The sequence below is a fragment of the Hyperolius riggenbachi genome, chromosome 4 (genome assembly GCF_040937935.1).
Source record: "Hyperolius riggenbachi isolate aHypRig1 chromosome 4, aHypRig1.pri, whole genome shotgun sequence".
In the NCBI taxonomy this organism is placed as follows: domain Eukaryota; kingdom Metazoa; phylum Chordata; class Amphibia; order Anura; family Hyperoliidae; genus Hyperolius; species Hyperolius riggenbachi.
In genome coordinates, this window is record NC_090649.1 from 139,863,586 (window position 1) to 139,891,146 (window position 27,561).

Consider the following 27,561-nt stretch of genomic DNA (forward strand, 5'->3'; position numbering starts at 1 on the left):
CACTCCTCCTATAACCCACTTATGCTTTCCGCACTCAACATTTCACCTTCAGTATGTGCTCCAGGCCATGTATACATCAAATAAAGGTGCATGGACATTTGGGCAACCAGTAATGCTGATAGTAATCTAGTAAATTACTACAGCTAAATCTAACCCTACTCTTACACATAACTGTCCCCCCTGCCCTGAGGCCTAACCCTTAACCTCTTCAGCACCACAGGCTTTACCCCCCCTAAAGACCAGGCCATTTTGTGTGAAATAGGCCACTGCAGCTTTAAGGCCAAGCTGTGACACAGCACACAAGTGATTTCCCCCCCTCCCCCCCCCCAACAGTGCTCTCTGTTGCTGGGGTCTGATCACAAACCAACCCAATCGCTGTCTATCTCACCCTTTGCTTTATGGTCCCACACTATTTATGAAATAGGGGAGGTCACAAGGATTCATTGTCCACAAATTTAAATAAATTGTGACCACCCAGGGGATACCAAAGTATCAAAAATCCGTTATTGTATCATAATTATGCAAAAACGGGCAACATCCACCCTAAAGCCAATTAAAATTAAATTAAATTAGACCTGCGGAGCGCTCCTCTCAACCAGTACCAAGTCCGATATTAGCTCAGAGTGGGGAGACAGAGGTCGCCAGGTTGTTGAATAAAGCTCAATCCTCTTGCTTAACAAGGATCCTTGTACAATATAAATGTCACTTCACCTTAATGTGCGTGTACTGCCAGTATCTCACCAGTCCCACCGCACAGTCTCCGGTCCAGTTTCCTAGGTCTCCATGAGTGAAGGTGTCCTCGCTCATCCACCGCTCAACCCAGCCGTGCGTCCGCAGTGGGGAGTAGTGATGTGCAGATCTATAACAAGATTCCTTCTGGCTGAGGGCTTCAATAACATGGGAGCACTCAGATCACATTGCAGGCTACCACCCCGCCCACTAACACGTTACGCCCATCCACCGCGTACTTCATCAGAGTGTATGATGTAAGGATGTGGGCGGAGGTGCCGTATTTATGCATGTTCGCTAGCGGTTTTGCCAGTCCCTCTCCCACTGTCAGGGTAACCGTAACACCAGCAGCGTCTCAGGGCCGGCCTTCATTCATCTGACGTCTATGAGCAATGCATGAAGCTGCATTCATTCTGGCTCCACGAGGCCCTCTTCCTCGCCTTTTTGCCTAGCAAGTATTTATAAGACATAGAGCATTACCTGCTATCATCCATGTCACTTAGTCAGCGCCATCTTCAGCACTTATTAGTTCCAGACGATCAGATCCTTGTATGTTTCCTTATTAAAGAACTGCATAGACAAGCTTTACAGAAATACTTTATAGTCCAATTCTTGATTCCACCCATGTGGGGACAAGGCGTTCAACTAGTAAATCCACCTGCATTCCTGTTGCAACAATACCTGTTCTCTGTCTCCTCCCCTTCTAGTGTTAGTTAATCTGTAGAATACCCTGAATCTAAACCAAGCAAGTGACCCATCATGGTTCACGCAGAAATGTTCTGCCAGGTAGCTCCTGTATTCTCCATTTGGTTTTCTCCCACACTTGATGCTACTTATGTGTTCAGATATTCGTGTCTTTAGCTTCCTTGTTGTCATTCCAATATAGATCATCGGACACGGGCACTCGATAAGATACAGTACCCATTCTGAGTTACAGTTTATGAAGTTACAAATCTTCCATACTTTTTGTTGTTGTGGTGCTCCAAATGTTCCACCCACTACTGCATACTCACATACCGTACAATTGCCACAAATGTGCATACCATTTGGGATTCTACTTTGGCAGTAGGTCTGAGTGGACCAAATGGTCTCTCAAATTCGGTGCTCGCCGAGCCACCATCTGCGGATATGGGCCAACTATTGGTCCTATCTGGGGATCTACTTTTAGGATCGACCAATGTCGAGACAAACTGTCCCGAATCTTACCCCAATTTGAGTTAAATTGGGAAATAACACTTGGGCATTCTGTGTTCTCTTTTTGACATCTTTTTTCTCCATATAATAATTTCCTTCGTGCAGAATGCATGGCTTTTTCTGCCCCAGAGCACAACACTTCATGCCGGTATCCGCGTGCCCGAAATCGATCGTATATCCTGATCGCCTCATCCCGGAAATCGTTATCCCGCGAACAGTTCTTGCATATCCGCAGGAACTGACCGGTCGGTATCCCGTTCTTTAGATGCCGGGGGTGATTGCTGGTGGCATGGAGGAGAGTATTCCCTGCAGTGGGTTTGCGGAAAGTCGTCGTATGCAGCTCACCATCAGCCCTTTTGATAAGCAAATCGAGAAAAGCAATCTCGGTATTGCTACATGTATATGTAAGGCTGATGTTCCACTGATTCTTGTTCAACAGCTCCATGAACCGCTCCAACTTCTCCTTGTCTCCCCTCCACACCACTAGCACATCGTCAATAAAACAAAGCCAGACCTTGACGTGACGACTAAACATTGGCATTGGATAGACATAGCATCGCTCCCATTGGCCCAGATGTAAACAGGCATAGGCAGGCGCGCAGGCTGCACCCATCGACGTCCCGCGTACCTGCCTATAAAGGGCATCACCAAATATAAAGCAATTATGCTCCAAGACATATCTCATTGCCCTCACCACAAATTCATTGTGGATCGGAGTTCCGGGGGAGGCATCTTCAAGGAAAATCTCCAATGCCCGCAGTCCAACCTCATGGGGAATCTACGTGTACAGACTCTCCACGTCGATCCCCACGAGTATGTCCCCAGGTTCAACCGCCAAACCATCTATGAGACGCAATACGTCCCTCAAATCCTGCACATAGGGCGGTAGGGACGTTACCAGGTCCTTAATCTTTTTATCTATCCATTTAGACAGTTTTTCAGTGGGACCAGTAATTGTGCTCACTATTGGTTTGCCGGGTGGCCTGCTGACATTTTTGTGGACCTTGGGAATCAGGTATAACACAGGGATTCTATAGGTCTCTATTTTGAGGAATCTGATTTCTTGTTCATCAATGATTCCTTCCTCACCCGCGTCATCAACCCATTCGATCACTCCACACGCAATTCTCTCATATGGGCTGCTCCGCAGCCGTATATACGTGTTAGTGTCAGACAACTGTCTACTTGCTTCTTCTAAATAAAGCTCTCTGGACCACAGGACCACATTTGCCCCCTTATTACTGGGATGCACTATGACATCCTCCGCTCGCTTTAATTCCTCCAGGGCACGTCGTTCACCCCGTGTCAGATTGTCACATGCCGTTTGGGTCCGCTCTATCGACCTGAGATCCTGTGTTACCAGGTGGAGAAAGATGCCCAATGCTGAATTTGAATACAGAGAAGGCATAAAATTAGATTTATTTTGGCAATGTGCATGATCAATTAACTGGCTTTCACCTTCCTGTAAAGTCTGACCAGGTTCAATGCATTGCATAGGCTGATCCTTCAATTCTTCCAGTACTCTCAGTGTCTCTAGAACATTAAGAGTCCACTTTGGGACTTCCATTTCAATGCGACTCTCACCTTCATCCTCAGGGGATAACCCCTGTCATTCTTCTCTGCATACATTGATTTCAACAAGATTTTTCGTGCGAACATCTGCAGGTCTTTTTGGGCGATAAAGCCATCGCCACCTAAGACCGGCAAAAACGACAGCCCCTTGCTAAGGAGGGAAATGTGGTCCGGGCCGAGAGGGAAATAGGAGAGAATAATAATATTGAGAGCTGTTGTATTTTCATTATTTTCCTGATCCTGAATGATTGAGGGGCATGACAACATTTGTCCCCCTCCTTCATTCATCCTCGCTGTCATATCACAACTTACGGGTTCTTCCCCCGCCCTGGCGGTTGGACCTGTAATACAGGCTTAAAAAGCTTCAAGAAACAAACAAAAAGGTTTTTTTAATATGCAAATTACCCTCCCTCCGTCTGCCTAACACAGCGATCGGCTTCAGCCTATCACAGCGGATCGCTTCTGAGTCCCCCAGGGGGACAGCCGTGTCATAAGGCTGTCCCCTGTACAGCGCTGCTGCTGATCGCAGCTCTGTACATGTTAGACGGCGGTTTCACCGTCTAACAGTCTCCTGAGCGGCGATGAGTCCCATCAAGCAAAACAGAGCCCAGGACTTTACACAGATCGGCGTTGGGCGGTCCTGGGGCTGCCGCCGCGGCCAAGCCCATCGAAGTGACACGGTCGGCTAGAGGTTAAACCCCCCACTGCACAAACTAACTACCTAAGGCTTAACCCTCAACCCCCCTCTCCAAAATTACCTATCTAACGCCTAATCAACACCCGATCGCCGCCACCAAACCCCAAATTCTGAATTCTCAGGCGCCGCCATAGGTGAACCTTGAGCTGTAATTTGGGTGCCAGTGTCTGCTATTTATCTGGTGCCCAAATTTTCGCTCCGGCGTCTAAATACAGCTAAAATACATTGACACCTATGGTGTCGCCCAATGAGTCCACTTGACACATGCGCCCTAATTTACTGCTTCACTAGGGCGGTTCCTACTCTCTGGAACTCTCTGGGCATTGCATTCCATTCCCTGTGACAACAGGAACACAATGGTTTGGAAAGCAGTGTCACACATTATCTGCGTTGCATGTTGTGTTGCATACAGTTAAGTACAGTGAAGCATACAGTCAATGAAAGGTATGCTTAACCGTCACTGTTAATGCACAAGTTTTGTGATAACACACATGCAGTGTGTTACTGTGCAGCATGTTATACTGCAATGCCCCTGCCGCACTTTGAAATTTGCATAGGTGGTGCATTGCAGTGTAGTAAGCCACAGTATAAAGTGGCTGCAACCCACCACTGTGAACATAGTCTCACTAACAAGTTACTGTATCTAACACACACATAAACACATGTACAGATACAAACACATGTACACATGTACACACACACACACTTTCTGCCTTTATGTTTTTAAAAAAAGAAAATTGCATGAATCCTTTGATTTAAAATCCAGTGCCCTCCTTTTAGTAGAATTCACTTCAATCAAATGTTTTTACACATGTTGCCCAGAGCTTTGACCTAGAAGTGTTTTTCTTTAATCCTCTTTAGAGATTTCAGGTCATGCAGCTGCATATCTGTCAGGTTAAGGTCGGGGCTTTGATTTGGCAATTCCCACTCATGAAATGGATTCTGCAGAGACACACTTGTAGATTTACACAACGAGAACTAACGGTCTACACATACACGTTCAAAAGCTCCTCTTCATTTTGTTTAAAGGCTTGTCAGATGTTTCTGCATAGCTGACTGGTAATATGCTATTATATGTTGTCGCCATTCAAGTCATCCAAAAGGAGAACATGTAAAATTAGGGGGGAAAAAACGCATTGATCATGTTGCAAGAGTTCTTCCTGAGACTGTGTATCATTAGTTCTGCCTTCTGCATTCCCTCGATAAAGGTACCTCTGTTTCATTTATCTCAGTGGAAAATACTTGAGTTGTGAGTGCTTGGCTATATACTGTATGTATAGCTGGTATTGGGGAATATGTCTTTATTACAATAATTTGACATGATTCACGAAGCCTTTCACCTGTTTTCACCTTATCTATGTTACATTTTTAAGGTCCCAAAAAGAAAAAATATCATATAATAAAGGCAAGAAAAATAATATTGAAATGAAGTTAATCAGAAACAACTTACTTTGAGTGATTATTTTGCTTGTAAATGTGCTGAAAGGTTATTTTTTATCAATTAGGTGATACATTCTGATAAGTCATTTATGTTATGTTAAGTTTTGTGAATAGAGCCCAATGATATTTATAGTGAATTTGCTAAGTTCTTTCTCTTGATGACAGTAGTGGATATTAAAATAAACCCGACTATGCTTTACTTCAGTTTTAGCATCCTGTTAATTAGTTTCTTAGCTTCTTTGACAACAAAAACCCTGTTCTGTATTATTGAAACAAACCTAAAGTGAAAATAAACTTATGATATAATCACTTGTATGTATAATACAGCTAAGAAATAAAACATTAGTTGCAACTAGCAAATAAAAAAGTCTTATGTTGTTTCCCAGTACATGAAGAGTTAAAAAACAAAAAAACTTTTGTTATCTATGCAAAAGAGCTTCTCTGATCTCTTTGACCGACTGGGTCAAATACAGTCTTAGTTTCTGAAGCACTTATAACAACTAAGAAACAGTGAAAGGCAGCTTGTGATAAGATTTTACTGCAGGAAAGTTCAAAGGGTCATTATTTATATAATCATAAGCCTAACATTTGTATAGCGCTTTTCTCCTGTTGGACTAAAAGCGCTCAAGAGCTGCAGCCACTAAGGGCACACTCAGAGGCCACCCTGCAGTGTTAGTGAGTCTTGCCTTGAACTTCTTACTGACCCTAGCCAGGAGTCGAACTCTGGTCTCCCATGTCAAAGGCAGAGCGCCCTTAACCAGTACACTATCCAGCCACACTATTTCTGCTTTGTTTTATAGTTTAAAAGACAGAGTGTCATTTCTAAACTGCAAATATGACAGAATGATGCAATGTTATAAAAAAAGGCTATATAACTGAAAATAAAAATATGAGACTCCTTTCTTTGTTACTAATGTTCTAATAATTATCCAAACTAAACATACAATTCATTATATCATACTTTTTTTTAGGTTTGCTGTAACTACCTAAGGACCGCTGCACGCCAATGGGCGTGACCATGGTGGCAGACCCGGGACCGCCTAACGCGGATCAGCGTAAAGTCCTGGGGCTTGCTTTTGCAGGAGATCGCGCTCACAGCTCCGCCTTCAGTCTCCCAGTGGTAATCGCCGTCTACTTACCCATACAGCGCTGCGATCCCTGTGGGCTCAGAGGTGGTCCCCTCTGTGGGCTCAGAGGTGATCGACTGTCATAGGCTATGACAGCTGATCACACTGATTAGCTGGCGGGGGAGGGAGGGTTTAGTGTATTAAAAAAAAAAAAAAAAAGGAAATTTATTTAGAGATAAATAAAAAAAATATTTAGCAGAGTCACATCCTTATTGTAACCTGTCTAGGAGGTGGAAGTAGTATGCTTACAGGGAGTAGTTGGGTGCCAGGCTAGTTTACCTCTCCCTGCCTCCTCTCCATTTGAAGCAGTGGAAAAACATACCTGCTTGCTTGGAGAGTGCTTGTACAGTTATCTTCTCCTCTGCTAATTAGACGTAGGCTGTCAAAACCGTTAAAAATCAATTTCCCATGGGAAAATGCTATTTTGAACTTGACAATTTTGACAGGTTTTTTGCATGAAGCCTTATATACTTTGGAACAGAAGCTGTGATTGGCCGGTTTCTGATGTATTGTGTGTTATGATCAAAAAGACTGCAACACTCCCTCCCTAGTGATTACCTCTGGGCAGCAAACATTGAATAATAGATGCCTTTTTATACCCAGAAATGGCAGAGTGTAAACAAAACACCAAATTGGTCACTGGAGGTGTGAACAAATTTAACCAAAGTTCCCTACAAAAGGGTTTTTTGTTACATACATTACAAGTGCACCCGAGCCAAAGAGGTTGCTGATAGCGCCCCCGGAAGGTTAGCGACAAGGCATTATTGCTAATCACATTGGGGCCATGCAGCTGCTCCTCCTCCAGCGTGGCCACGCAATAGCCGACCAAGCCTGCCTGTGCAAGTGCAGTAAGCCGGAGCCTCGGGCTCAGTGCTACTGCGCATGCAGGCTCGTGCGGCTTCTGTACTGCCATGATTTAAGAAGAGTAGCTGCGTGGCCCGATGTGAAGGGGGGCTGCGCTCTGCAACGTGGGGCTTCAGAAAAGCGATGAAAGCCTCAATAGGATCCTTAGGTTTCCCTCTCAGGGTAAGTATCGTAAGCTTTGGCTTAAGTTCACTTTAAATGAGCCTATAGATCCCATCTGTTACCAGGAAGTGGAAGTTGACACTGAAGAGTACCATCTCCTGCTTTATGGTGACAGAAAGCAATTTGTTTTTTTGAATATTGGATAACTATAGTTTATAGGGCTTAGGGGATTTGTTACTGAAGTACTGAAGTATCACGGAGCACATGAGATATTTCCTATGATCACTTGAGCCCCCCCCCCCCCATTGCCAGGATTATCTTCTGTGTCCCAAATATCCTCTTATCAGTAGATGCTATTTCATTTGAAAAGCAAACAAACAACACATCATCTCTTCCAGGCTTCTAAAAACTAATAGAATGGCAATAATCTTCAAGTCAAGCATGTTATTATGTCTTCTGATCAGTTAATTAATAAAAAAATATGACTTAGCCAGTGTTTAGAAACACACAAGTCATCTTAAAACTATTACTTTTATTTTATTTCCATACTTACTGGACCTTGGATGATATCCTTAATCGTCTTTTTCCAGTGCTTGGAAATTGTCGTGAGTTGATATATGACACTTTCCGAAGAGCTTGATTTATACTGTCAATGTCCTCACCTTCCATTATTAGCATAGACTGTGAAGGATTGAAATGGTACTGGGAGAAGACAAAGAATAAAGGTCTCTTTCAGCAGACCAGACACAAACGCTAACATTTAAAAGAATAAAACAAAGACTTAAAGTGGGATAAAACTCTGACATAACATTCAATAAAAATGTGTTTTTCTACTTTTTATTATCCAAACAGTTATCCATATGTGCCTTTGTTGCCAAGTAATATTGTTTGTCTACAAATTACAAATTCCCAAAGTGCAGTTTATCTGCTCTGAAAGCTGTCATTGCACTTTATTGCTGTTATTATATATTAAAATCTATCTAGTCTTCAATTCTTAGCTCCTTCTGCTTCTCAGCTCAGCACAGTTCAGTTTCGGCAGTTTGCTAATGTTTACTGAATGTATCTGACAAAGCAATGTAAACAAAAGATAGTGTATCGCCTCTTCAGATGCAGCCAGAAGCTGCCCACTAAGGCAAGAAGCTTTCCGCTAAAGAACAAAGTGCTGTGTTTATGAAAATGGATAATAGAGGCGCCAAAAGAGGATAAAATAGGTTAAAAAACGTTTAAAAAAAGAGGGGGGGGGGTGGCACAGGCAATTGAAATAGGAGAACACAAATGTGGGTCAACATAGAGCCAGAGCGCTATAGAGCTACAGAGGCGCTCTGGCTCTATGTTGACCCACATTTGTGTTCTCCTATTTCAATTGCCTGATGAAGCGGGAGTTTTGCCCGTGAAACGCGTTGCACTGTATTTGGAGACGATTTCTGAGAATAAATATTGCCTGCATTAATTACGGCTGGTTCTAGCCTGGTCATTTAACTGAGAGAAGTGGATCCACCCACCCCCACCCCCTCTTTTTTTAAACGGTTTTTAACCTATTTTATCCTGTTTTGGCGCCTCTATTATCCATTTTCATACATATCTTGTCCACCCTTGGTGGAGGGGAGTTTCCCCATTTTTCCTTTCTATAGAGAGCGACTTTTTAAACCTGAGTGGGGTCAGGTAATAATTCTCCCCACCGGCTATTACAGTGGTCGCCTGCGTGGTGACCCACATTTGTGAGTATAATCTCATTTGAATACATTTTCCATATTGGTTGAACATACTACACCAGATTTGGCTCTCGGTCTTTTTCCTTTATTTTTCAAGCACAAAGTGCTGTGTTTAACTGTATTAATGGTGTTCTGCTACAATTTTTTCTGGTAGTAGAGGTTATGCTTTAAATATTGTTTTAGAGCAAATGGAGGAAATGCTGAGTTATATTCCATTTTAAGATGTTAACAGTGTATATTTGTTGTCTTTAGTGAGCGGGGTGTGAAAGTGTCAGCTGAAGTCAATTTTGTAAATGTAGAGAAGTGAAAAATTTAGAAATAACTATGCATGCTGTTAATGGAAAACTATGACAAAAATCTAACTAAAATACTTAGCTGCGCATGCAAGGAAGAACTTGGGACTAGCAGATCAAACTTATAGCAGCAGATCCAGTTAACCAACAGCTTTCTTAAAGAGGCACCATAGTAGTAACATATACTAGAATGTTATTAAATTAGTCATTATACCCAGTTTTACATTAATTATGTATTAGCATCAAAAACACTTCTTATATCTATATATTGCTGTATATTGGTATGTGGCCCTGCCTTCCAGTGATGTAGCAGCCCAGGGTGTTCAAATATGCATAATTCTCCTCCCAGAGCATTCTGGGAAATGAGGTGTTTTCCCTACTGCCTTCAGAACACAGAGTAAACAAACATTCTGGAGATATGCTCCTGACTGCACTAAATATTTTGACACCTGTAATAAATTTCAGAGTGTACATCAGGAAGAGAAAAGAGTAAGGAAAGACTTTACAATCCACATAACCAAATAGTAAAGACAAAGAGAAACAGTCACTCAGTTATTGTTGTAATTCATTTTTTTTTTTCAGTCTAAATTTTGATCCTACCTTTACTCCTTGTCCCATATTTTCCAATGAAGTGATGTCCAGCCCTTCCTTGCACGCTTGCCAGCAGGAGATGATTTTGTGGCTGTCTATTTTGCCAGGACGTAGTGTAAGTCCAGCGATACTGCCACGAAAATACTGGGCAAATTTGGGCTTGGTGACCTCACCTCCTGTAATAATAATAGGCAGTGTTAACTTAATCAGAAATCAGAAATACTAACATTTCATTAGGAGATTACAATGGTCCGACTGGGAATGGGGTTTATCACTGTGGACCTCCAAAGTCAGTATCAGTCACTGCCTGAGTATTAAGTATACTTCCTGCTGCTGATATATGCATACTGAAGCAATTAAAACTGTTCAGATATTTTAATATGCAGATGGTTATTCAAGCATTCTTCATCTCCCTTTGCTCGACTTATTAATTAGAAGATCTCATCACATCTTATCTTGCTAATCACACGTTACCTCTGTATCCCTCATTCATTTACTTACTGTTCAATCTTCATAATTACTGATGGGTTTTCTGAAAAGTGAAAATTAATTTTGCATCGAAAAAATATGATTTAAGTTTCAGAAAAAAATTCCTGAAACATTTCTATTTCCTGATGAAGTGTAAACCAAGGCAGAGGCTGTTATGTTTCTACATGTGTACAAGGACCAAAAGCTAGAGCCAGTGAAAGATACCTGGTTACCCTTAGTCCTGATTGGATAATCAGTATCTACTTATAGCTTGGTCCTTTAGTGTAAAATCAACATCTGAGTGGCCTGCCAATATATAAACAAAAGCGCATCAGTGTATTTGTTTATATTGCATATCCAACCAGGTCTGTTTGCTCTTTGCAGTATTTCTGCAGTTTCTATAAACAAGGCACTAATGATTAACCTGTCCGTATTACCTGGACACAAACTGCATGTGTATGTGTATTGCTTTATGAGGGGTTTTTTTATGATGGGTTATGTTTTTTTCCAAATACCCGTATTTTTCGGACTATAAGACGCTCCTGACCATAAGACGCGCCTAAGTTTAGAGGACAAAAAAATTGGAAAATATATATATATATATATATATATATATATATATACTAAACCTGGTGCATCCATGGTGAAGGGGCATCTTGTGTGCTATGCCTCCTTTGTACCTTATGCCCCCTTGTACCCCTGTGCCCCCCATGTGTCCGCCTCTGTCCTCCTCGTGTCCTCCTCTATGCCCCTTTGTGTCCCCGTGTCCTCCTCTATGCCCATTTGTGTCCCCCTTGTGTCCTCCTGTGCCCCCAATGTGTCCACCTCTATGCCCCTTTGTCTCCCCTTGTGTCCTCCTCTATGCCCCATTGTGTCCCCCTGTGTCCTCCATTTGTCCCCTGTTCCTCCTCTGCACAGGCACAGTACAGGGAGTTCCCAACATTGTGGTGGGTTGGAACTTCATATTGGCAGGCATTCACAAGTCAGGAGCTCCCTGCATTTGGACTATAAGACGCAGTGACTTTTTTCCCCCACTTTTGGGGGAGAAAAAGTGAGTCTTATAGTCCAAAAAGTACAGTAACTGTTTTAACAAAAGATGGCAACCTCATATATAACTATAAAGAATTATCCAGTAATATCTGGTCCCCTAGACACGTTAACGGCATGGCAATGCCATGGCAGGTAAGTTCAAGGGTAATGTGTACATTTTGCCTCCTAATAAATGTTTGTAACATTTTAGAAGTTACAGAACCATACATGTTTTGTATACCAGTAATTGCCTCTTATGATACAGTAAGTGTGGAGCAGGACCCACTTTGGGCTTTGTTTACTTGAAGTTGAAATGAACGGCTACCCAAAGCAATTGATTATAATGCAGTGTGTGTGTGTGTGTGTGTGTGTGTGTGTGTGTGTGTGTGTGTGTGTGTGTCCATACAGCAGAGATCACCAGTAAAAGACCAGCCAACCCTCAAGGACAGCCCTGCACCCCGAGCTGAAAGTGGCACCTAAGTCTAGCTATTTATGGAGAGAGACTTAAAAGTGGGTCATAAATTGTGTCTGACCCTCACTCCCGGAGTCCCAAATCCCACTAGGTTTGCTACTACCAGACAGTTTCCCAAAGTGAGTGGCAGGGAACCAATAGAAATGTTGAATGGACCCATGCTTTCCTATGGGGCAGTTCACTCTGTCCTGTTACACCGGACACAAGAATGCCCATTGCAATATCCTGATAGACATTCCAGACTCATATGATAATAAGTGGGTAACTAACTAATGCACTGCCTGGCAAGAAGGAGCTTAGAGAGGGCAATAAAGGCGGGTACAATTTATTGCTTGGGTGTGATTGTCACTCTAGACACAGCAGGATACAGATTCACTTGAAATGCCACAAAACCTTTCAGAAGAGAGCATGTCTCATACTGCCCCATGCTGCCAATGTGTCGACTTTTGTCTGGCATGTATGGTGGTTGTGTAGGAATGTACTTGTTACTGTAAAAAAATACTTAAAAACAAAGTATATTCAGGAGGGTGTTTTTTTTTAAAGCAACTTAAAACAATTTGTACTATTTGTAGTGCAAGAGGTGGGAGCTGGACTGGGATGATACACCGTACTTCTGGAACACGTAGCTATCAGCTGCTGTACTTTGTACACCATCCATGCCTTTCTTAATAAACCTGTATAGCCCCTGTAGGTAGAGGCTAAGGAAAAATGTAAGGGGCTCTTTCCACTGCTAATGTGTATACATACACCAATACTATGCAATACAATTGAAGTATTTGTACACAAAACTTTAAAAGGGAACCTGAGCAAAGTAAAATTATTTAAAATAAACACACAATATACCTGTAAATGAATATTATATATTTACCTGGCTGTCAGTTCCTCTCAGAAGCTCACCATTTTCTTCTTACAATGATTCCTTCCAGTTCTGATAAGATTTTGTCAGAACTGAAATATATCAGTTGCTGTCGGTTATAACAACTGGTGTGCAAGGTAATGTCCATATATCCCTATGGCTCAAGTGGGCAATATTACAGTTTAATATGTGTTGTCCCAGAAGCTGTTATAGGGACATTGCCATTTTTAAAGGGGAACTGAAGAGAGAGGTATATGGAGGCTGTCATGTTTATTTCCTTTTAATCAATACCAGTTGCCTGGCAGCCCTGCTGGTCTATTTCTCTGCAGTAGTATCTGATTAAAACCAGAAACAAGCATGCAGCTAGTCTTGTCAGATCAGACTTATAAGTCTGAACCACTGAAACACCTGATCTGCTGCATGCTTGTTCAGGGGCTATGGCTAATAGTATTAGAGGCAGAGGATCAGCAGGGCTGACAGGCAACTGGTATTGTCTAAAAGGAAATAAACATGACAGCCTCCATATACCTCTCTCTTCAGTTCCCCTTTAAAATGGAGGATGGAGCTCATCATAGAAGACAAACAGAACCTTGGAGAGATGAATGAGTTTGAGGAGTAGACTACATGGTAGGTATGTATGACCTGTGTATGTTTATTTGGACCTTTAATTTTCAGGTCAGGGTTGCTTTAAGGCTGTTCTCCTGCTTGACAGTTTTTTTTAATCCATTTTACAGAATAGCAAAACTGACAGTGAACTCCTCCTAGTTTATGTATAGGAGCCATTCACACTTGTCAGTCTGCAACGGATCCATTGTAAGCGGGCAGCTCTTCTATGCAGTTTGCGATAATCCCAGACATATGGATGCATTCCCCATACAGCCTATGGGAGTAACGCATCTGCCCTGGACTATAAACAGACCACAGCGGTCCATCAAAGTGGACACTATACTGTCTGCCCACGCTGGCCATACGTGATATGGCAGCAGAGGCTACAGATGGCAATCAAGCCTTAAATGAGTACTGTATGGGGGGAAGAGTTGAACTTACCTGGGGCTTCTAATGGTCCCCCGCAGACGTCCTGTGCCCGCGCAGCCACTCACCGATGCTCCAGTTCCCACTGCCAGTTCACTTCCAGAATTTGCGACTTTAAAACCCACTGCGTATGCGTGGCCGCGTCCTCGCTCCCGCTGATGTCAACAGGAGCTCACTGCGCACCGGAGCATCTGTGACTGGCTGCGCGGGCACAGGACGTCTGCAGGGGACCATTAAAAGCCCCAGGTTAAAGCTATTCAAGCTACTTCCTGCTCTTAACTTCTGTATTTCTGTAGATAAGGCGAAAACGTTATAATATTTTACTGTTTGAAAAACTCAATTGTGTGTAAAAGTCTAATTTTTGAGTGCACCAATAACATATTTTGGAAAAAAAAAAGCCCCAGGTAAGTTCAACTCTTTCCCCCCTTACAGCATTCCTTTAATGTAAGTAAAATATATTTTAGATATGCAGTCCTATAGATTTACTGATCATTGTAACCTCTTACAATAATTACATCTTTTTGAAACAGTATTTATTGTTTATGGTCCACGGCTTTGCACAGTACCTGTGTTCAAACCAGAGATTTTAATATCAGCATTATATTAATGCAAACATCTGCCTGAGTATTTGTTTAAGAATTAGCGATACTTTGTTATCATGAACTCACACTGTCCTGTTCACAAAAGTGAAGTATGAGAAAATTACAGTGTCTGTCTATTTAATTTGTAGATTAGTTGTAAACATGACATGATAATGGAGTACTGAGTTTTATCTACATTTCTGTTAATCAGGAAATGTAGAGACTCAGCTTGTGTTATGCATAAATTTTCACTCTGAATAAATATTTTAAGTGAACAGCAAAAAAATGTTTCAAGACTTAAAACTTTGATCATTTGACATTCTGCTGAGTATATTAACAAGCACGCATTGCAAAGCTAATTTATGGCCCAGACAATCATAAATATCAAAAGACATAAAATGAGACAACCTTTTTTTTTCATTACTTTTTTCTTGGGCAACATACGGAGACAGAAAATTATATATTCCAATAATCCAGCTCCTAAGCACAGGCAAAACAATTTGGTATATGTAGCTAAATGTGCTGCTGACAAGTACAATGATTTGTACATTCAAATCTGGAGCTCGCACACAAGGGGACTCATTTTACAGCTCAGGACTCTGCTGTCTACCTGCACCTCACAGAAAAAGCACTCTGTTTTAAAGTTTGCCCAAGATGACATGTGACATGATGAGATAAACATGTGCATGTACAGTGCAAAACATATCAACAACCAGGGTGTTTTTCTTATTTTATTATGCTGCCTGAAAGAGTTAATTTGCAGGCATGCAAGTGACACCTTCTGTCTTGTGGGTACCTTTTCAGGAATAAAGTAGCCATCACTGATAAGCAAATTACAGCCATACAAGTTTTCCTGGCAGAGTACAACTTCAGAGGGCAGGGGAGATACAAAAGGGTCAATAGTCCATGTGTTTTAACTGCAGGCTCTTAATAGGCTGCCATTAAAAAGAGACGATAAAACGGCCTATCTACTTTGGAAATGTTTAAATATAAAACAAAATCCTGGGATATTTTTTTAAAAAAAGGTCAGTTTTAGGAGTTGGAGGATAATCAAAATTGTTTAACTCATCGGTTTATTTTCACCTCAGTATCAGTTTAAAGCGGATATGAGATGAAAAACTAACTATAACAAGTAACTTGTCTATATATCTTATGTAAAGTTTAGATAGTTTACACAGCAAATCTAGCTGCAAACAGCTTTAATAGAAAATGATTATTTCTTCCTGTGATACAATGAAATCAGCCATGTTGTCAGTAAACATTACACAGAGGCAGGCTTATCTGCATCTTGAGCACTCAGACTGTGAAAAAACCTAATCCCCCCTCCTCCCTCCTCCCCTCTGCCTCTGAAATCAGTGGCTGGTGACACCTCCTCCTCCTCCTCCTGCCCAGACTGAGCTCCCATGAGCCCTTGCCACTGCCAAGGCTCTCTGAAAACATGTGGGTGTGGCTTATTTAGTTTATAGGGAATTAGAGTATTAAAACTAAAAAAAAAGTATTTGTCTTGAGGAATGCCCTATAAACAATAGGAAAGGAACACAATTATGCAATGAGTAAAAGTTCACCTCGGATCCACTTTAAGGACAGTGGACAGGGAACAACACTGTCTCACATGACCTGTGAACAAAGACATTTCTGTCACCAACTATTCCTAAACAGAAGAGGAGGCATTTGACACCATACATCATCAGTAAAAAAATCCCTTCTAACATTTTAGCAAGATGTTTTTATATAATGCATATCTTCAGCCAGGTAATTGGGAACATTTAATAATGACACTGCAGAAATGTGGGCGCCGTAGAAAGCCACTAATGAAATATAGGTAAAATTACCGATATTACATTACTTAATTCTTATAATAAAATACTAGTAATTTTTACCAATATTTTACTGGGGTCTTATGTTAATAGCAGTGATTAGCGTCCATTACAGGCACCTGGGTGCCTAGTAAAATAGCAGGCACTGGGGCTGTCTGCTATGCAAACTGTGGCAACTCTTGTCCATGGTGCTGAATTTACATAGTGCATTCCATTATTTTCCGGTCTAAATGACATTTCCAATCAGCTAATAACCAACCATCACATTTCAGAATCCAAATACTTAATTCTCTGCCACATTGTGCCTTTCTTCTGTTGGCACCACTGCAAAAAACACAAACACAGAGAGACACTCCAACAGACCCCCCTCCCCCCAGCTGGCTGCAACAATTTCTGTTTCCAATCATCATCAAATTCACAGGTATTAAGGTGTGTACAAAAGCACAGTTGTTGTTGCCTGCAGGGATTGGGACAGTACAGAGAATGAGTGTTATGGCAGAATGACGCTTCTGTTTTATGTGGAAGCTAGGAGGAACAATGGTTCAGTGCATAATGGTATAAGGAGGGGAATAATGCGCTCTGGGGTGCTGTCATTTAAAGATCCCCTGAGGGCCCATTCATATTAAGGTGATTATCGGGTGATCACCAAAACGCGTTACATGTAGCATTTTGCCGCAATTCTGGAGTGATCGCAGTACAGTGCTTATAAAGCGCTGACCGCGATCAATCTGAATCACGGAAGTTTAAGCAGTGATTTTACCATGGTAATCGACCGTGCAAAATGGTAGCGCTAAGTGCTACTGTTTTGCGATTTATAGTTTGAATGGGCTTAAAGGACAACTGTAACAAGAGGGATATGGAGGCTGCCATACTTATTTCCTTTTAAACAATGCCAGTTTCCTGCAGTTCCTCTGCCTCTAATACTTTTAGCAATAGACAAGCATATGCAGATCACGTGTTTATGACATGTTTGTCAGATCTGACAAGATTAGCTGCATGCTTGTTTGTGGTGTGATTCAGACACTACTGTAGCCATATAGTTCAGAATGGCTTCCAGGCAATTGAAATTGTTTAAAAAATAAATACATATGGCAGCCTCCATATCCCTCTCATTTACAGTTATCATTTAAATGGGCTTAGAGGACACCTGTGCACACGACTGCTGATTCTCAACCATGATGACTCACAAATGTTTGCCTCAGTCCTCAGACTCAGCTTAGTATATGTGTGATTGCTTGAAATTGCAGAAGCAATTAATGCAATGCACATAGTTTGAACTGAGTCTAAACTTCATACAGTGCTAATTCTTAAGGCCTCCTTGAAGTAGTACATCAAAGATACCAAATCTGGTTAATTTTAGCCAGAAGTGACAACAAATAAATGTCAGAAGGAGCATTGGATAACACTCACTGAGGCGCTAAACCTTATACTGCTGAAATCCTGTTGTCCCCATTTTGTTTGCCTGATGACGCGTGTTTGACCTGCGAAACGCGTTGCACTGTTTTGGGGTACCGTATAATAAATGTATTGATTTATATGAAGACAGGACCTCGTGTCTGCTTTTAAGAGGCAAGCCCACCACTGCCTCCAAGCAATTTTTAAAAATGTTATTAATTTTTATCCTGCTGGCGCCTCTGTTCCACATACAAATACATTGGATAACACTATATGTTTCCTGCCAGGGAGAAAGAACATCTGGCAGGCCTGAAAGCCACAGCTGGATTTATACTTTTTCTATGCCTAGGCCAGATTTCTTATTACTTCCCTTCTGACAGAACCTCCCTCCCATTCCATGCGCAGCCCCCTCTTCCATGTGTACCATCTATCTACAGCCCCCTTGGGCAGCAGTTCCTCTCTTCCATGTGTTGCTCTCCTTTTGAAGACTTCCTACTACATTTGCAGCTTCCTCTTTAATATGCAGCTACCTCTCTTTCAAGTCCAGTCACTCCTTCGGGAAAGCAGCTACACAGGGCACAGGCCTTGATTGCTTTTTAAGAAACCCAGTCATGCTGAACATACTGAAAACAAGGCTACTGTTGCTCCAGATGAGTATTGCTGACAACATCTGCAACTTGCTCTCCACTCATTCTCTCTCTAATCAGTATATTGCTTAACAAGAAGGTTTGACAAAGCTAAGGGTCCATGTTAAGATACAGGGACTAACAGGTTAAATTAAGAAGGGGGGGGAGCATGTCTGAACTAATTATGTATGTGGGACACCTGGTTTTAGGTCAATTACGCTATATAGGATCAAAGGGAGAGACTGCTCCCCTCTGGTTCTTTATACCAAACACTTTACATTCTGAAAATGTCATGGGTTAGCACTATTACTGCACAATGGTTCAGTATTATAGGTTATACTACCTGCCCCATACTCAAGTTTCTGTGTAAGGTAATGGTATGTGTTTGTTAGCCTATTATTGCTATACTAAAAAGTTATATTTTAAGTATCACAATACAATTTGAGAGGGGTCAAGGATTCAGATGAAATTGGGCCCTAGGCAAGATAGCAATTTCTGCCCACCACTGATGATCACCTGGCTTTTTTTTTGTAAGATTTGGTGGGGGATTACATCCACCAGGCCTATAGACTTTCTCCAGGCCCTAAGCAACTGCCTAGGTTTGCCTTGTGGATGGATCCAGCTCTGATTTCAATACCCTTTTTTCTAATAAGTTTATGTGCTTTGTGTAAAGATGACATTAAGGATATTTTACAAGAAGGAGATTTTTGGCCCAATCCAATTCACCTTTTCCTTAGGGAAATACTCAGAATCATTTTGACATAACATTTTCACCTTAACTTTTGTACTTTTTCAATTGCAGAGCGCTGAAAGGTATTTTAAACAGAAGGTAAAAATGTATCAGCTAGGAGAAAACTTAGGAGAAAAAGTGAATTGATTAGGCCCTATGTGAGAGGGAGACATTAGACTTGGGAGAAGCAGGGATAGTCAAAATATAACGTTTGGACCGTTAAACAATGTATGTTAAAACTCTGATGTCCCTTGTTTAAAGCGGAATATAACCCTGCATTTCAACTTTGCTCTAAAACATTATTTACAGTATATTATATGCAACCAGCATTTTTTTTTTTACTAGACCAGCATTGGAAGGGTTACACAGGGCTTTAAAGTCCCTGGAGATTTTTGCAGACGCATCCGAACTTCAGTTAGATACTTTTTGTTTACAAATATGTATCTAAGTGTTTATTGTGACTCATCTCTCTCACTGAGAAGGAGCTTGGAGGACAGCCAAAGAGTGTGTAACTGTTTATCAATAGATGCATCTAACTAAATAGAATGTAACTATCTGAACGTCTGCATGGAACTTAAAACCTCTGTGTTTAACCCTTCCAATGCTGGTCTACTAAAAAAAATGCTTTTTGCATACAATATGCTGTAAATAATGTTTTAGAGCAAAGTTGAAATGCAGGGTTATATTCCGCTTTAAGAACCAACATGCATTCAATAATGATTTAACATTTATAGTAAAAATGGTGAAAATTAGCAATTTTATTCTTCCCTACTTAACATAAAAGTCCACAGGCAAAATGCCCCGTAGGCAGTTAAATCGTGCCTGCATGTCACATCACACTCCCATGTCTAGGGAGCTTTACAATAAAAGTAGAAAAGAAAATTTAAAAGAAATGGAAAATGGATAATTAAAAAAAAAAATACATAGTGAACCATGATTTACATAAAAAATGAGATTCTACATCGGTAAAGCTGTCCTTGTATTACACTCAGCTTATGCAGACAGGAATGATATGCCAACCATCTTTGAAAAGGAAAGCACTTTTCTTTCTGTCTTCTTGCACCTAAAAGGGCACTATTGTTATCACTGTCTGGCCTCTTCAAGGTCAATTTTAGCTACAGAGATAATTATTAAGTCATCCACTTCCATTGCTCCACCACTATCAACAGAGAACAAAGGCAGTATCTTGTGCTCGTGCTTATATTTCTTTTTCTAGGACACTGGAAGTACTTATTTCAGGATGATGGGTTTTAGCAATCTTGTTCTGATTTCTTATTTTAAAATGTAATTCTCTGCTAAAACCAGTAGTACAGAGCAAACTAAAGATGATCAGCTGAATGTAGAGCAAATGTGCTTCTTCCACAATTCACAGAAGGGTTGTTATGTACATCTGTATTAGTGCTTTATCATGACTTAGTCAGCTTTGAGTAGATCCTTCTACCTAAACTAAGAATTGCATTTAAACGCACCAATGCAAAGTGAATATTATAGACTAAGAGATGCTTGAATGCTGCAGAAAAGAAGGCATGGTACATTGTAGTCAATGGGAAACATGAAAATGGTGTAAGGGCTGGTGCACACCGAGCGGCTTTTTCAGCGTTTCTGCAGCCGCTTGCGGCTGCGGATACGCTTGGTCAATGTATCTCAATGGGGTGGTTCACACCAGAGCGGGAGTCGTTTTGCAGAAACGAATCCTCCCGGGGTGAGGCATTTCTTGGATTGCGGATGCGTTTCTGCCTCAATGTTAAGTATAGGAAAAACGCAAACCGCTCTGAAAAACGCCTGTTCAGAGCGGTTTTGCCGGCGATTTTGTTACAGAAGCTGTTCAGTAACAGCTTTACTGTAACAATATATGAAATCTACTACACCAAAACCGCTACACAAAACCGCAAAACGCTAGCTGAAACGCTACAGAAAAATAAGAAAAAGCGTTTCAAAATCTGCTAGCATTTTGCGGATCTGCTAGCAGGTTTTGGTGTGCACCAGGCCTAAGAGTGTTTTGGGGTATACATTTGCATGAAATTACTTCGGACAGTTAATTAGGATCTTTGCAACTATCCAGGTATATAGCGAGAGTAGATTGTCACTAGATGTTCTTATGCACAGCTGGAAGAAACAGGTGCAAAGGTCGTGCCACCAGATAAAAGACTTGCATTGATTTATGTATAGAGAAGTAAAGTGTAAGCTAAGCCTAAGGCTTATCTTACACTTTACTGTCAGGTTGCTGGAAATGGACTAAAGGTAGTGTTGAGCTGAAATTTTCGTAATTTCGCATTACTATAATTACGCATGCGAAATTTGCGATTACGATGCGAAATTAGCGTAGCGAAATTGCCATTAAAATCGTAATTGAAAATACCGTAAGCGTAATTTTCAACGCGAAATTTCGCGTTTCGTTCATGCCGTAATTTCGCGTTAAACCGTAACGCTCCGTATAATATAAAAAAGCCGCCGACTTTAAGGGTTAATAGCAAAGCCCCCTTAAATGCTAAGAGCCTCAAATTTGGAGAATATATTAAGGAGATCAGGAGGAATAAGAGGAAAATTTTTTTTTTCAAAAACACCTTATAGTTTTTGAGAAAATCGATGTTAAAGTTTCAAAGTAAAAATGTATACATTTAAAAACCCGCCGATTTTAACGGTTAATAGCAAAGCCTGCTTAAAGTTTAGGAACACCAAATTCCTAGGGTATATTAAGGGGATCAGTGGGAATAAGAGGAAAACATTTTTTTTCAAAAACACCTTATAGTTTTTGAGAAAATCGATTTTTAAGTTTCAAGGGCAAAAATGTCTTTTAAATGCGGAAAATGTCAGTTTTTTTTGCACAGGTAACAATAGTGTATTATTTTCATAGATTCCCCCAAGTGGGAAGAGTTTTACTTACTTCGTTCTGAGTGTGGGAAATATAAAAAAAAAAACGACGTGGGGTCCCCCCTCCCAGACCTCTTTAACCCCTTGTCCCCCATGCAGGCTGGGATAGCCAGAATGCGGAGCACCGGCCGCGTGGGGCTCCGCACCCTGACTATACCAGCCCGCATGGTCCATGGATTGGGGGGTCTCGGAAGGGGAGGGGCAGCCAAGCTTTCCCCTCCCCCTCCGAGCCCTTGTCCAATCCAAGGACAAGGGGCTCTTCTCCACCTCCGATGGGCGGTGGAGGTGGAGGCCGCGATTTCCTGGGTGGGGGGTTCATGGTGGAATCTGGGAGTCCCCTTTAAAAAGGGGTCCCCCAGATGCCCACCCCCCTCCCAGGAGAAATGAGTATAGAGGTACTTGTAGTACCCCTTACCCATTTGCTTTAAGAGTTAAAAGTAAATAAACACACAAACACATAGAAAAAGTATTTTAATTGAACAAAAAACATAACCACGAAAAAAGTCCTTTAATATTCTTAATTAACCATTAATACTTACCTGTCCCTTTAAATAAATGATCCCACGCAATATCCTCGGAAATGTTCTATCAGTTACAATGTAACAAAGTTATTACAATATAACAATTTTGTTACATTGTAACTACGCCGCACCCGACGTCACTCACCGCCGCCGCCGCCACCGCGTCTGCGCTGCAGGACCCGACAGAGCTCTGAGCTATATAGCTCAGAGCTCTCAAAAGCATCTTTGTATTTGGGCTCCAAGGAGCCCCATTGGTCCTTAGCAGACCAATGGGGTTCCTTCTGATTTGAAGGAACCCCATTGGTCTGCTAAGGACCAATGGGGCTCCTTGGAGCCCAAATACAAAGATGCTTCTCAGAGCTCTGAGCTATATAGCTCAGAGCTCTGTCGGGTCCGTGCAGGACGCTAAGTCCCCGCCGGCTCCGCTGCCCTCCCCGCCTCTCCCACATGTCACCCACATGTCACCCACATGTGGGTGACAGATGTGGGCGGGGTGGACAGCGGGAGCTGCGGGGACTTAGCGTCCTGCACGGACGCGTATGCGGCGGCTGAGCGGCGAGTGGCGTCGGGTGCGGCGTAGTTACAATGTAACAAAGTTGTTACATAATAACTTTGTTACATTGTAACTGATAGAACATTTCCGAGGATATTGCGTGGGATCATTTATTTAAAGGGACAGGTAAGTATTAATGGTTAATTAAGAATATTAAAGGACTTTTTTCGTGGTTATGTTTTTTGTTCAATTAAAATACTTTTTCTATGTGTTTGTGTGTTTATTTACTTTTAACTCTTAAAGGAAATGGGTAAGGGGTACTACAAGTACCTCTATACTCATTTCTCCTGGGAGGGGGGTGGGCATCTGGGGGACCCCTTTTTAAAGGGGACTCCCAGATTCCACCATGAACCCCCCACCCAGGAAATCGCGGCCTCCACCTCCACCGCCCATCGGAGGTGGAGAAGAGCCCCTTGTCCTTGGATTGGACAAGGGCTCGGAGGGGGAGGGGAAAGCTTGGCTGCCCCTCCCCTTCCGGGACCCCCCAATCCATGGACCATGCGGGCTGGTATAGTCAGGGTGCGGAGCCCCACGCGGCCGGTGCTCCGCATTCTGGCTATCCCAGCCTGCATGGGGGACAAGGGGTTAAAGAGGTCTGGGAGGGGGGACCCCACGTCGTTTTTTTTTAATATTTCCCACACTCAGAACGAAGTAAGTAAAACTCTTCCCACTTGGGGGAATCTATGAAAATAATACACTATTGTTACCTGTGCAAAAAAAACTGACATTTTCCGCATTTAAAAGACATTTTCGCCCTTGAAACTTAAAAATCGATTTTCTCAAAAACTATAAGGTCTTTTTGAAAAAAAAAATTTTCCTCTTATTCCCACTGATCCCCTTAATATACCCTGGGAATTCGGTGTTCCTAAACTTTAAGCAGGCTTTGCTATTAACCGTTAAAGTCGGCGGGTTTTTAAATGTTTACATTTTTCCTTTGAAACTTTAACATCGATTTTCTCAAAAACTATAAGGTCTTTTTGAAAAAAAATTTTTTCCTCTTATTCCTCCTGATCTCCTTAATATATTCTCCAAATTTGAGGCTCTTAGCATTTAAGGGGGCTTTGCTATTAACCCTTAAAGTCGGCGGCTTTTTTATATTATACGGAGCGTTACGGTTTAACGCGAAATTACGGTAGCGTTTAATGCGAAATTACGGCATGATACAACTGTAATGCGAAAATTACGCGAAAATTACGCTTACGCGAAATTTCGCGAAATCCTTCTTCATTACGATTATGTACTTACGGCCATAATCGTAATTACACTAATTACGCGAAATTTCGCAAAATCGTAATTAGGTCATTACGCTCATCTCTAACTAAAGGTGACACTTTGCATTACGCTTGGGGTCGGTGCCCGGATCGGTTACTTCTCTATACATAGATCTTTGCAACTATGTTGTGCCTACTTCTGTACCAAAAAAGAACACCAGTGCAAACTAAAGCAGCTATGAGGAAAAGTAAGGTGCTTTTAAGTCCCTTTTGACAAGGGAGGCTGAAGGCAGTGAATCCACTGCTTGTCCACTTATTCCAGGCACTTGCTAGCACTCAGTACAAGCAGTGGAGAAGCATCGATTGCACTGAATTACATGCATTTTTTTTGTACTGACATACAAAGTTACAAATGCTATTATTTGGCTGCATACATTTGCAGCCAAATAGAGATGTCCCGAACGGTTCCCGGCAAACTTTGGTGGTTCGAGTTCGCCTGCCAAAGGCAAACTTTCCCGGAAGTTTGATTCACCCCATAATGCTTTATTGAGCAGAACTTTGACCCTCTATATCACAGTCAGCAGGCACATTGTTGCCAATCAGACTGCACTCACTGCTGGAGCCCCCCCCCCCCTTATAAAAGGCAAGGTCCTTGTGCCATTTGACTCACTCGTCTGCCTACACTAATTAGTTAGGGACAGCTGCTACACACACTCTGCTAGGGAAAGTTTAATTAGCCTCTTGTAGGCTTACCCCTCCTACCTTCCTACCCCCTACCGGAGGGTCTCATGATCTGCCAGGGAGTTACAGCATTTCAAAAGCCAGCTTACATACCATGGCTGGGAATTGAACCCAGGTCTCAGTGTATGGTTGGTAACTAACATATCCATTATACCACCAACACTACTAGCTGAAGCTAGCCTAGCATCATGTACCATTTATGCCCAATCCAAAAGAAAAATTAGACAAGACAAATAACATTTATATCACACTTTTCTCCTGGCAGGCTCAAAGCGCCAGAGCTGCAGCCACTAGGGCACACTCTAGAGGCAGTAGCAGTGTTAGGAAGACTTGTCTAAGGTCTCCTACTGAATAGGTGCTGGCTTACTGGACAGAGACAAGATTCGAACCCTGTTGCCACTGTACCACCAACACTACATGCTGAAGCCAGCCTAGCATGTACCATTTATGCTCAATCCATTTATGCTCAAAAATACAATTACGTGGAAAGCGGTGACCATCCCTACTAGAGAGAGAGAGAGAGAGAGAGAGAGATGAATCTACCTGGCTATCTGGGGTTCTCTTTGGACAACTGTTGAACACAAAAGGCAAGGCCATGCCTGGCTACAAATCCTTAAAGAGACACTTAAGCCAGAAAAAAAATGAGTTTTACTCACATGGGGATTCTACCAGTCCCCTGCAGCAGTCCTGTGCCCTCGCAGCCACTCACTAATTCTCTGGTCCCCCGCTGCCAGCTAGTTTCGTTTTTGCCGACAGGCCCATCAGGACTGGCCACGCGTAGCTTTTTCCGAATTTCCGACTGTAATTAGCGCTATTGCGGGCCGCAACGCATACAAAAAAACGCGTTGCCGCATTACGAATGCATAGATATTTTTTGTATGCTTTATATTTTTGTACGCGTTGCAGCCCGCAATAGCGCTAATTGCAGTCGGGAATGCGGAAAAAGCTACGCGTGGCCAGTCCTGATGGGCCTGTAGGCAAAAACAACACTAGCTGGCAGCGGGGGACCAGAGGATTAGTGAGTGGCTGCGAGGGCACAGGACTTCTGCAGGGGGCTGGTAGAAGCCCCAGGTGAGTAAAACTCATTTTCTTTCTGACTTAAGGTTCACTATAAGCAGTGGCTGGATGGTGTAATGGTTAAGGGCTCTACCTCTGACACAGGAGACCAGGGTTCGAATCTCGGCTCTGTCTGTTCAGTAAGCCAGCACCTATTAAGTAGGAGACCTTAGGCAAATCTTCCTGCTACTGCCTATAGAGTGTGCCCTAGTGGCTGCAGCTCTGGCGCTTTGAGTCTGCCAGGAGAAAAGCGCAATATAAATGTTATTTGTCTTGTCTAATTTTTCTCTTGACAACTGTTGAACACAAAAGGCAAGGCCATGCCTGGCTACAAATCCCTAAGCAGTGGCTGGATGGTGTAATGGTTAAGGGCTCTGCCTCTGACACAGGAGACCAGGGTTCAAATCTCGGCTCTGTCTGTTCAGTAAGCCAGCACCTATTCAGTAGGAGACCTTAGACAAGTCTTCCTAACACTGTTACTGCCTATAGAGCGTGCCCTAGTGGCTGCAGCTCTGGCGCTTTGAGTCCACCAGGAGAAAAGTGTGATATAAATGTTATTTGTCTTGTCTAATTTTTCTCTTGGATTGAGCATAATGGTACATGCTAGGCTAGTTTCAGCTAGTAGTGTTGGTGGTATAATGGATATGTTAGTTACCTACCATACACTGAGACCTGGGTTCAATTCCCAGCCATGGTATGTAAGCTGGCTTCTGAAATACTATAATTCCCTGGCAGATGACACCCTCCGGTAGGAGGGAGGAGGGAATCGGTAGAAGGGGAGGAGGGTCTTCCTCCAAGTATTAGATGTCTTGAAATATGTTTTATATCATTTTTCCAGCCAGTAGAATTTTTTCTAAATTTTTAAGTTCGCCTCCCCATTGAAGTCTATTTTTTGTGAACCGAACTTTCCGAGGAGGTTCGCAAACCGAAAAATCGGAGGTTCGCGACATCACTATCAGTGACTGGCAATTGATTAATAAGAGACTGAGCTGCCCAACAAGTGCATAGTTCAGTCTCCTGTATGCTAGAGGCCTAAGTGTTTTTTTTTTAATAAATAAATTGCCTTGAAATTGCTTTTGACAATTAGGAAAGTTCTTTGCAAATACAGTGGCTGTATCAGCCCTAAAAGGACACCAGTGCAAGTGGTGTGATGGTGCTAGAGAGATCCCATAAAGGACAACTGTAGCGAGAGGTATATGGAGGCTGTCATAGAGGTATATGGAGGCTCAAATACTTTCAGGCATAGACCCTGAATAAGCAGGTGTGTTAGACATTTTTGTC

The 27,561-nt window shown here is 42.1% G+C and overlaps 1 protein-coding gene across 1 annotated transcript in view; it reads right to left on the reverse strand.

Moving 5' to 3' along the window:
• The window catches only part of CLSTN2 (calsyntenin 2), a 1,262,395-nt gene that overhangs the window by 46,253 nt on the left and 1,188,581 nt on the right, over positions 1–27,561 (reverse strand). Inside the window, exons 10-11 of the mRNA XM_068280737.1 lie at positions 10,331–10,497; positions 8,279–8,427 (exon numbers count right to left, since the gene is read on the reverse strand). Of these exons, the coding sequence (XP_068136838.1) occupies positions 8,279–8,427; positions 10,331–10,497 (316 nt within the window). The remainder of the gene's footprint in view (positions 1–8,278; positions 8,428–10,330; positions 10,498–27,561) is intronic.